This window comes from Danio aesculapii, chromosome 7 (assembly GCF_903798145.1).
Source record: "Danio aesculapii chromosome 7, fDanAes4.1, whole genome shotgun sequence".
Classification (NCBI taxonomy): Eukaryota; Metazoa; Chordata; class Actinopteri; order Cypriniformes; family Danionidae; genus Danio; species Danio aesculapii.
In genome coordinates, this window is record NC_079441.1 from 66,257,416 (window position 1) to 66,269,772 (window position 12,357).

Consider the following 12,357-nt stretch of genomic DNA (forward strand, 5'->3'; position numbering starts at 1 on the left):
TTATAATCACACTTCATAAAAACAGTCTGCAGAAACACTTTGATTGACATTCTCCCTATGTACGTGTCATCAGAGGGGGAAAGCCCCGCCCACTAGTGATGATTTTCCCCTCATTAGTCTTGTTTTGTAATCTTCCACTATGCTGACACATAGATATTTGTAGCTCCGCCCTCTTTTGGAAAGAGCAAAATCTCATTTGAATTTAAAGTGACAGTCACCAAAACGGCACACTTAGGATCATAGCTTAAAAAGGGCTGTTATAAAACATTATTTGCGGGGTATTTGAAGCTGAAACTTCACATACACACTCAAGGAACATCAGAGACTTATTTTACATCTTGTTAACCTTTTAAGATGCACTCCTTGAAAATAAATTTTGGCCCACATCTTGTATTGAATAATAAACTGACACAACTGATAAATAGTAATAAGCAATGAAAATAATAATGATAACCTATGGATTAAGGTCAACCAGGTGGTTATGATGCCTGTTTTAAGAGGGGCCTATTATAGGTTGCAATTAATCACATTAGCTAATCACTTCATTTTATATTTAATTATAATATCTTTTTAATAAAGCTAAATTGTAAAATCTTGCGAAACTTCTGAATGAGAACGGATGTGAGTAATTTGAATGGGTAGCTGGAAAATGACTGAATAAAATGGACGGACCTCTTCTGACCCAATTTTATTGAGAACTGCTTGAATGCTTTTGGGAAGCTGAGAAGGCACTCTTTTTTTTTTAACTCATTTGCAAATCATTTGGCAATGAGGGAAGAAATCACAGTTGCTGGAACAGCTTGCCTCGCAATCATGGATGTGTGAATGTTTAGCATGTCAGCCATCACTGTATCATGCATATAAATCATGCTGATGGATACAGAGCATCAAAACCTTCATTTGAAATGCTGAAATATGGCAGGAAGGTTTCAGGAGCACAAAGAGAATATTATAGCGTATTTGTGATGTTATATGAACATTTACATAATTAATTATTTAAGTAATGAATTAAACAAGTGTAACTGTGTGACTATCTTTAACTGTAAAAAATTTAGACGTAGTATCCGTGACATCATCCATAGCTTTCTGAAGAGCGCAAATGAAGCTACAAGTGGGCGTGGCCAACCTGCGCCATTTTGTTTGCACCGACCGGGGGTAACAAAACAAGGGCAAAGATGTCTGCTAGCACTGAGCTTAGACAGGCTTTTCTTTGGGAGAAACGCTTAATACTTCATATCCTGTGACTCTTTTGTGTTCTGACCACATGTGCTAGGCTGTATATTTCAATAAAGTATTTAGTCTTTTAAACACACTTCTGTAATAAATTGAGCAACTAAACATTGCTCTTGTGATTTTTTTCTACAGGAGGAAATGCGAATTAATTTCAAACACTTCAAATATAGTGTGTCTTAGTAAATACAAGGCTATTTATGAAATCCAGGCATAACACTGTATGACAACGCTTCAGATGACTGTTCAATAGCAGGGATAGGCAAAAATACATTGAAATGTATTTTAAAATAAAATACTAAATACCTCAAATTTTCTTGTATCAGAATAAACTACAAAATACAGCAGCTAGAAATGTATCAAAATAAAATACTACAAAATACTTTTACATGGGAGTATAACATTTCTTCGCTAATCTTCCATAATCTTCAATTCCTTTAATTCATAATCTTCATTTCTTCACTGTTCCAATTTACTATGACCTTTTATGTGAAGCTGCTTTGACACAATCTACATTGTAAACGCGCTATACAAATAAAGGTGAAGTGAATTGAATTGAATCTTCAATCAATAGGCATATTTGCTCAACATTAGTGAAGTGAACAATGATTGACAGCAACAGTGTTTCTCTGAGCAAGTTTAAGTCAGATTCTCTGGCACCTTATTCACCTCTGCTCCTGTAATTTGTAATTTGTAATTTATTAATTTAACAGGGACAATGCTCATTAATAAACAGTAAGACTGTAAATAAGCCAGAGTTAGCCACGGGGGCTAAATGTGGGGGTGTACATGAGGGGGTTTTCATAAATCTTTGTTTCTCTTTCATTTTAGTATATATTTTGTACAAGTTTCATACAGAAAGTAATGTCTTGGAGATGATCTTTTTAATCAATGTAAAAATCATTCAATGCAGATAATGAGCTGGACTTGAAATATTGTATATATCTCTTCATTGTGTTTCCATCCATTAGGTGGCCAGTAAAATTGCAACTATCTCTTTTAATAGGGTGATATATGAAGAGGTTATTTAATTTTTTTGTTCACATAATTTTTTTAATATTGTTCTAAGATTGTGCCACTTTGACATCTCTTCATTAACTATACAGTGCACCTGCAGATCAGCTACTGGCATTTGAATAGCCAATGAAGCACTGTAGGAATCGCCACTGTAGGACATCAACAATCCATCCAAAACTACTATTGTTTGTGCAGTTTACTCTATCTCCAAAGAGTCTTTCAGTTCTTCTTTAACTGGAAGAGTCTCCGTTTTCTCAATTAGTGTACACAATCTTTAGGTATTTTATATTTCTGAACATCCTCTGCATTTCCACCTGCAGCACTGAGACTGAGAATGATTATGTGCCGGATGCTCCATACTCCATATTTTGAACTGATATTTTGTTCTCATTTCCTAAGCTGATGCTGATGCTGAATTATACACTATACTGCCATTACAAATCACTGGTCTTAGCATTGCGCAGTATGCTATTTTTTAATGATTGTCGACTTGCTCCAAATATACCTTTGCCATTTGTCTATTTTCTTTATGTGTGCATAATTTCCAACCATACTCCAATCAACCATCTTAATCAATTTTCTGTTCTGATCTAAAGCTTAGGCAAATAACTAGGAAAGCATCAATCTAAAGCCGCATTTTATGATTGTCTAGATTTCCTACAAAGTATTTTACAGTATTTTAAAAATACAAAATACAAGACATTAAAGTATTTTAATACAAAATATAAACCTATTTTCATAAACTCTATCAAAATACTACTTTGTATTTAAAATATGTATTGAAAATACATGTATCACAAATACTGCCCATCCCTATTCAATAGCCTGCAGCTAATCAATCTGTCAGATTCTGAAGTGCATTCAGGTCTAAAGAAAATTCTAAATGATAAATGATCTTAAATAAAACGAAAACATTTATATATACAGTATGGGATACTGAAACTTGTCTATAGCACACACCTGAAACTTGTCTATAGTGCTTGTTCACTGCTGCTCTTATAGTTGTGTAAATTGCTTCCTTGTCCTCATTTGTAAGTCGCTTTGGATAAAAGCGTCTGCTAAATGACTAAATGTAAATGTAAATGTAAATATAAGAAAATCACTCACTTGGGAAATGGAGGACATGGTAATGGTTTGTGAGCACAATTAAGTGCACACGGTATGCCATATCATCTGATAATTGTGGGAAATAATTCCAAGAGGCAACTGACTGAGTAAAGCCAGATAAAACATAACAAAAATATGATGTATATGGCGAGTTATCAGCTGAGGAGGTGCGATGGCAACCAGCGAGACCTATCTGTTACTCAAGTGGCCACACCCTTAATTATGCAGTCTTAATATAACTTAATATAAACAAGACAGATGAGTTATGAAGAAGTTCCCCTCCCCTCACAGTTGTCATGAAGGGTAATATTAGCTATATGAACCAACATCTTTCTGCTTTTTTCTGCTGTAAAGTTGGCCATTTTAACAGTTGGGTCAATAGAAATGTGCTCAATTATGGAGCCAGGCCTAGTGGAAATTCGATGAATTGCAGTTTCAGTTACTTCCGTATTAGCTTCACGAGGGGGAGCTGGAGGTTGCTGCTCGGTGACTATAAAAGCTATATGAGGGATACTAAAATAATGGATTTGTTTTTAGTTGCTCAGCAACAGGTATGTCAACCTTATGACCCAGTTCGGCTGCTTTAGTAAAACACTCATGTCCCTGAAAAACAAATTTGCTTCTTTGACCTATAATACAGTAATTATATTTTATATTTTATAATTATATTATATAGGTTACCCATATTTGGGGTCATTTTATTAAATGTGTTTCAGAATGATTTGCACATGTTTTGGATCGATGCTCATTGGAGCAGCAAATAGATCTAGACTGTATTATCATTCATCTGTTAATTTTCCTTTGGCTTAGTCCCTTATTTATCAGAGGTCACCACAGCGGAATGAACCGCCAACTATTCTAACATATGTTTTACGCAGCGGATGCCCTCCCAGCCGCAACCCAGTACTGGGAATCACCTATACACACTTTCATTCACACACACTCATACACTACAGCCAATTTAGATTATTTAATTCACCTACAGCGCATGTCTTTGGACTGTGGGGGAAACCGGAGCACCCGGAGGAAACCCACACCAACACAGAGAGAACACAGAAATGCCAATTGACTCAGTCGGGACTCGAACCAGCGACCTTCTTGTGCTGCGACAGTGTATTACTGAAGTAAAAATGAATGAATGGACAAACTGTGACGTTAAATCTGAGTCTGAGATTATATTTCTGTTCTTATTTGTTGAAGGGATGTTCACTTGTGATTGTCTACCAGCAGGTGACGTTTGTAAGTCTGGTGGTGCTGACCCATAAGATACAGATTGTCATCCAATTTTTATACTCATGTGTTTCGTCGCATGAATAACAAATCCGACAGTGTTACACAAGTGATGTTTCTGTAGCAGACCTGCCAAGTTTTTAGACAATGCCAGTAAACAAAGCACAGCAAAGGAAGAGTTATATTGCAAAAATGAACTCAATGCACCATAAACAATAATATGAAAATGACAAAAAAATTTGTGCTACATTTTAGTATATAAGTACCTGCGTATTAATAGGATTTTTGCTGTTTATTAGTACCTACACTCACCAGCCACTTTATTAAGTACACCTTACTAGTACCGGGTTGGACCTCCTTTTGCCTTCAGAACTGCCTTAATCCTTCATGGCATAGATTCAACAAGGTACTGGAGATATTCCTTATAGATTATGGTCCACATTGACGTGATAGCATCGCGCAGTTGGTGCAGATTTGTCAACTGCACATCCATGATGCGAATCACCTGTTCCACCACATCCCAAAGGTGCTCTATTGGATTGAGATATGGTGACTGTGGAGGTCATTTGAGTACAGTGAACTCATTGTCATGTTCAATAAACCAGTCTGAGATGATTCACACTTTATGACATGGCACGTTATCCTGCTGGAAGTAGCCTTTAGAAGATGGGTACACTGTGGTCATAAAGGGATGGACATGGTCAGCAACAATACTCAGGTAGGCTGTGGCGTTGACACGATGTTTAGTTGGTACTAATGGGCCCAAAGTGTGCCAAGAAAATATCCCCCACACCATTAAACCACCACCACCAGCCTGAACCGTTGATACAAGGCAGGATGGAGCCATGCTTTCATGTTGTTGAGGCCAAATTCTGACCTTAACAAATGAATGCTGCAACGAAAAAATCGAGACTCATCAGACCAGGCAACCTTCAGCAGATCATCTTGACCATGTCTACATGCCTAAATGCATTGAGTTGCTGCCATGTGATTGGAAATTTGCAATGACAAGCGGTTGTACCTAATAAAGTGGCCGGTGAGTGCATAAAGTATGATCTTATTTTACATGCCTATACCTAAACCCAAATATTAACTATTATTAATATTTATTAATATGCTGCAATTTAGAAGTTCATTGAGCTAAAAATCTCAGTTAATGGTTTATTAATAGCAAGAATTGTACCTCAAAATAAAGTGTGGCTAAAATATATTTTTAAAATCAGCTCATGAATCTAGAACAGCTTCCTATTTCTCAGTACGCCTCTTTTTATCCACCTTTAACCATCTAGCAGTAAACAGCTCTTTTAAAAGTGGTGCTATTATGACTTTCAATTCCTTTTAATGTCCCTGTTTGAGCATATAAAAAAGATCTGGCAAAGTTAAAAAGCACACAGTCACTTCAGAAGGATTTTTTTTCTATTCAGTATGCCGAGTTTCTGAACTCCCTCAAACCTTAGTTTCAACTCTTCTCCTTCTCATACGGCAGTTCATTTAAATCCTCTGTAGTCATCCAAAAAAAATAGATATATCCACAGACTTTGGCGTCTTTATTTCCCTGCTGGGCTTCAATAGGTTTAGTTTAATGTCTGATGCTGGAAGTCAAGAGTTGAAGGAGACAGCTGTAATATTTGTCTTCTTATGTCCGTGTCCCAGTAATCTTTCCTTTCTTCACTATGGTAAACAAATTATCACCACGCGATGGCTCTCGTTAACATTAGTTTTGATGTGATTATGGTGATGGCGGTTGCGTTATGCTAGAGATTAGAGTGCGTCTCTTCATAGATCAGGAACATCCTCAATAGCTGCCACAGCAGGATGTCTTCGGGCAACCAAACATGTTAGCTTGAAGAGAATCAGCTGAGCTGCACATGGGTCCAGACTTGAGTCTTAGAAAAGTAAACTGAGCATCAATGTCCTCAGTTTATCTAAAAAGGAAATCATACTCACTATTTACTCACCCAGAATTGGTTTTAAAACTTTGAGTTTCTGTTTTCTGTTGAACACAAGAAGATTTTGAAGAATCTCTGCAAATCTTAGTAAAGTCTATAGACATTGTTGGGAAAGTTACTTCAAAAAAGTAATTACTACTACACTATTAAATATTTCCTGTAGAATCTACAGTAATTTACTGGCAGCAGTTCGCCAGTAACTTACTGTACAGCAAAATTACTGTATTTACTTTTACAGCACCATTTATCTTGCTGTATATGTAGCTACAGTATTTTATAAATTTACTGTAAAATATACAGTATTTTCATAATGCAACTTACAACATGCAGTAACATGCTACTTAACTGTCCTATAGTAAAATACAGTTCATATTACAGTTAAATACTGTGCAATTTACCAAAATTGTTAACAGTATAGTTCTAGTGCAGCAGTCGACCAGTAACTTGTTGTAAATCAATTACAGCAAGATTACTGTATTTACATTCACAGCACCATTTATTTTGCTCTATATGTAGTTACAGTAGTGTATATATTTACTGTAAAATATACAGTAATTTTCATAATGTGACTTTAAAATACAGTATCATACTGTATAACTGTCCAACTGTAAAATTTAGTTCATATTACAGTAAAATACTTTGTAATTTGCAAAATCATTAACAGTGTAGTTGTAGTGCAGCAGTCCACAAGTAACTTACTGTAAATCAATTACAGCAAAAATACTGTTTTTACATTAACTGCACCATTTATCTTGCTGTATATGTAGCTACAGTATTTTATAAATTTACTGTAAAATATACAGTATTTTCATAATGCAACTTACAACATGCAGTAACATGCTACTTAACTGTCCTATAGTAAAATACAGTTCATATTACAGTTAAATACTGTGCAATTTACCAAAATTGTTAACAGTATAGTTCTAGTGCAGCAGTCGACCAGTAACTTATTGAAAATCAATTACAGCAAGAATACTGTATTTACATTCACAGCAACATTTATTTTGCTCCATATGTAGTTATAGTAGTGTATATATTTACTGTAAAATATACAGTAATTTTCATAATGTGACTTTAAAATACAGTATCATACTGTATAACTGTCCAACTGTAAAATACAGTTCATATTACAGTAAAATACTTTGTAATTTGCAAAATCATTAACAGTGTAGTTGTAGTGCAGCAGTCCATCTGTAACTTACTGTAAATCAATTACAGCAAAAGTACGGTATTTACATTTACAGCACCATTTATCTTCTATATGTAGTTACAGTAGTGTATATCTTTGCTGTTAAATATACAGAATTTTTCACAATGCAACTTTAAAATACAGTACAATAACATACTGTATAACTGTCCTACTGTAAAATACAGTTCATATTACAGTTAATTACTAAGAAATTTACCAAAGTTGTTAATAGTGTAATTGTAGTGTAGTCAGTAACTTACTGTAAATCAATTACAGCAAAAATACTGTTTTTACATTTACAGCACCATTTATTTTTCTGGATATATTTTTGCAATATTGTACATCTTTACAGTTAAATATACTGTAATTTTCACAATGCAACTTTAAAATAAAGTAACATGCACAACTGTCATACGGTAAAATACAGTTCACATTACGGTTAAATACTGTAATTTATAAAAATCATTAACAGTGTAGTTGTAGTGCAGTAGCCCACCAGTAACATTCTGTAAATCAATTACAGCAAAAATACTGTATTTAAATGTACAGCACCATTTATTTTGCTGTATATATTTTTACAGTATTATACAATGCAACTTTAAAATAAAGTAACATATGCACAACTGTCTTACGGTAAACTACAGTTCATATTACAGTTAAATACTGTGTAATTTACCAAAATCGTTAACAGTGTAATTAAATCATTAAAATTATATTTAAATTATGTTCTTAATTATAATGTCTAAACAGTCACTCAATAAGTAATTTAATTAACTTCTTCAGCAAATGGATCATTTTCAGCAGCAGTAATTGGCAAAATATCTACATTTCATTAGGTTTAGTGACATTGTGTACATAGTGTGCCTCAAATATGGCCAACTGATGAAGACACTCCATAGTGCACAACTGTTTCATAGTGCACAAAGGATGTTCCAGGATTAACAAGGCTTTAATCCAGGATCCCATGCTACTTAAAAAAATCACTCCCACACACTTATTTTAAACTGACTAGGTCAAATAAATGAATTGCAATAATTTGTTCCAACAACAATTGGGTTTTTAACAAGCTTTAAGCCTGTATTTTGTTTATGTACATAGTATATTCATCCTTTTTGAATGTGCTTTGGTTGGTATCTCATTACCTTTTATTTATTTTATTTTGTATTATCTTGTGTCAACTTTTATGTTTAAGTGTGTGTTGTATTGCGTTAGCTATTGCTGTGAACCAAACTGCCCCTCTGGCACAATAAAGAAATTCCAGTCCAATCCAATTCAATCCCCCTAACTGTTCAGTGAAGTTTTCACCACTTAAATTAGTGACTTTGTGAAAAGTTATTCCTCAACTGGGACTCATTCAAATCACGCCTCAACTTTTTGGATCAGGATTGATTGTCCAGCATTAGTAGCCTCTAGTGACAGCTATCAGAATGCAGCTGCCTCATCTAGCTTTCATTAGCAAGTGAAAGACACGCTCGCAGTGCCTGTGGTGATCTTGTTTCTTATGTCTCCACTGCACGCTTCTGTGCTCCTGACCTCACGGTCCCCTTCCTCGCTCCGTCACGCTGCTGTGAGTTGTCGCCTGTTGAGGGATCAGCTGTGTGAATCTGCTGTCCTGCTGCGTGGAGTCTCTTTCATCCTGTCACACTCTCCACACACACCTCTGTCCCCAGCAGCACACCATGTTCACCCTAGTGCCGTATTCATTTTGAAAGTGTGAAGTACTTTTGCGCTACTTGTTGTACTAGTATTTACTTTGATGCACATACATTTGAGTGTATTATTCGTCCTCCTGTGAATTTTTCATTCTTTTTGTAAATATTTCCCAAACGATGTTTAACAGAGCAAAGAATTTTTCACAGGATTTCCGATAATATTTTTTCTTCTGGAAAAAGTCTTATTTGTTTTATTTCGGCTACAATAAAAACTGTTTTTATTTTTTTTAGTTCATTTTAATGTCAATATTATTAGCCCCCTTTTATGACTGATGAAATATTGCTCAATTCTAATACTTGTTATTTATCTGATTACAGTGACAAACGATTCTCTGCTTTGGGCTTTGGAGCAAGAATTCCACCTAATTATGAGGTAAAAGACCCTTTTTTGTATGTTCATCTGTATTTTGTTTAGAAGAAGGTGTGCAATGAATTGTAATGTATGTATATTTGCAATTTAGCTTATTTTCCTGATGCACTTATTCTAGTAAATAAATTATAATATGCATTTTTATTTGGTAATGACCAGAACCAGAGACGTTCTTGCTGTGAGGCAACAGTGCTAACCACTGGGCCACCGTGTCACCCATCTAGGAAAACAGGAGGAGTAGTGGTGGAAGGGGGGATTCTTCAAAACGAAGATGACTGTGGTATGAAACCCAGGGCATTTAAAGTGGCTTAGGAATCGTCTGATTGGTGAATTATAAATTGAATAATGCGGGACCAGCCGCAAGCAATCATAAGCACGTGATCCTCTCGAAATTAGTTTATAAATAAACTTCACTTATTAAATTTCCCATTTATTGTATTCTATTAACGTCTACCTCTACCCCAACCCAAAACCCAACCATCACAATAATGTCAAAACAGATCTGATCTGCAGTCTTCTCTATTAGTATAGCTCATTAACTACGAATGTGGATGGATGATAACAACCTTTTGAGCCTACTAGTAGGCGCAGAAGGCCCCTACTGGCCCATATCTATCAGCTGATAACCACTGATAATGCCCATTTTAATCAAGTGATAACATTCAAAGTGGGTGAGTTATTGCACTGAGAGGTAACAGGGGCTAGTAATGAACCACTGTATTTATATTAACTAAATGCATTATTAAATACTGTAATCAATCCATTGTTCATTATTTGTTCATAGTAAATACACTGAATAACATTAACTAAATTAAACATTATTGTACAGTGTTATAAAAAAGTGCTTGAAAACATTACAAAGTGTAAACAAACAGATTAGGAAGAGTACTCCCTTTATGCACCTCTTATTTCATTTTAAGACTTGTTATTGTAAATCAGTCGTATCTGCAAACAGTTGTCTCTGTATCTGACATATGCAAAGTCATAACTTATTTTATTTGTATTTACAGACTCTCTCTCTAATGTAATACCAATTTTAACAGCTATTTTCTCAGAATTAATATAATAACAGCTTGCAAAGCCTTCCATAGCGCTGACAGTAAACTGTCACATGATTTCATTTTATGGTCTGTTTGTTCGGGCAGATTGCTCTGCAGTAGCTGTAAGGTCTATTTCCTTTTCAAGGGAATATAATAATAATAGTTATATTCAGGATGTCTTTCTCAACAAAGAAAAATCAATGTGCTGCAAAAAGTACCAGAGGGGGCCCACAGTGGTTGTTGCTTACAATGGAAAATTCAGCTATTTTGTTTATGCATACACTACCTAGCAAAAGTCTTGTCTCCTATCGAAGTTTTAGGAACAACAAATAATAACTTGACTTCTAGTTATGAAAGGCAAAGACCTCTAGATTACGCTTATTTTACCTAAATAAAATATGATCATGTTTTGATTTTTAATTATTCAATTAGGACATTAAGGTCTGACCAAAGTCTTGTCATCCAGTATAGAATATAAAGTCATGCTGCAGTGGAAAAAGAATGAATATTGACTCCCATGAGCTTGGAGGACTGCATCCATACATCTCTGCAATTACTCAAATCACTTATTAACAAAGTCATCCGGAATGGCAAAGAAAGCGTTCTTGCAGGACTCCCAGAGTTCATCAAGATTCTTTGGATTCATCTTCAGTGCCTCTTCCTTCATCTTACCCCAGACATGCTCAATAATGTACATGTCTGGTGACTGGGATGGCCAATCCTGGAGCACCTTGACCTTTCCTGCTTGCAGGAACTTTGATGTGGAGGCTGAAGTTTGAGAAGGAGCGCTATCCTGCTGAAGAATTTGCCCTCTCCTGTGGTTTGTAATGTAATGGGCAGCACAAATGTCTTGATACCTCAGGCTGTTGATGTTGCCATCCACTCTGCAGCTCTCTCGCACACCCCCATACTGAATGTAACCCCAAACCAGGATCTTTCCTTCACCAAACTTGACTGATTTCCGTGAGAGGTTCCATGCAGGTTCCAATAGGCCTACTGCTGTATTTGTGATGATTGGGATGCAGTTCAACAGATGATTCGCTGCAAAAACCTACCTTCTGCCACTTTTCCAAACGATCAACTAGACGTCAAGTTATTATTTGTTGCTCTTATAACTGAGACAAAGACTTTTGTCAGGTAGTGTTGCATAAACTAACACGCGCAAAAACACACAAGCACTGCATGATTTACTAAACAGCAGGAATTATGACCTTGAATTGTGGTTTTAAACAAGAAACCAGGTGTGTACGAGCATGCTAAACAAGCTGTATTTTGTGTTTTTTTCAGGTGTCTCATGATTTTGCCATCAATTTCAACCCAGAGGATGATGAATGTGAAGGTAAGAGTGACAGGCACTTTGTGCCTTAGTCTCCCCTGAGAACTAAACACAGACATTCAGTGATGTTTTTAAAGCTTTTTTCACATTTATAGGAAAGTTTACTTACTTGTCATCGTGTACTTTCACTCTCCCTGACGTTTTGTACTTTATTTGACTTTCTTTCGTCTGTGGAAG

The 12,357-nt window shown here is 35.5% G+C and overlaps 1 protein-coding gene across 1 annotated transcript in view; it reads left to right on the forward strand.

Annotated features, from left to right (window-relative positions):
* The window catches only part of cpne7 (copine VII), a 123,224-nt gene that overhangs the window by 93,024 nt on the left and 17,843 nt on the right, over nt 1-12,357 (forward strand). The window contains exons 7-8 of the mRNA XM_056460797.1: nt 9,753-9,807; nt 12,132-12,183. Coding sequence (XP_056316772.1) covers nt 9,753-9,807; nt 12,132-12,183 — 107 coding nt within the window. The remainder of the gene's footprint in view (nt 1-9,752; nt 9,808-12,131; nt 12,184-12,357) is intronic.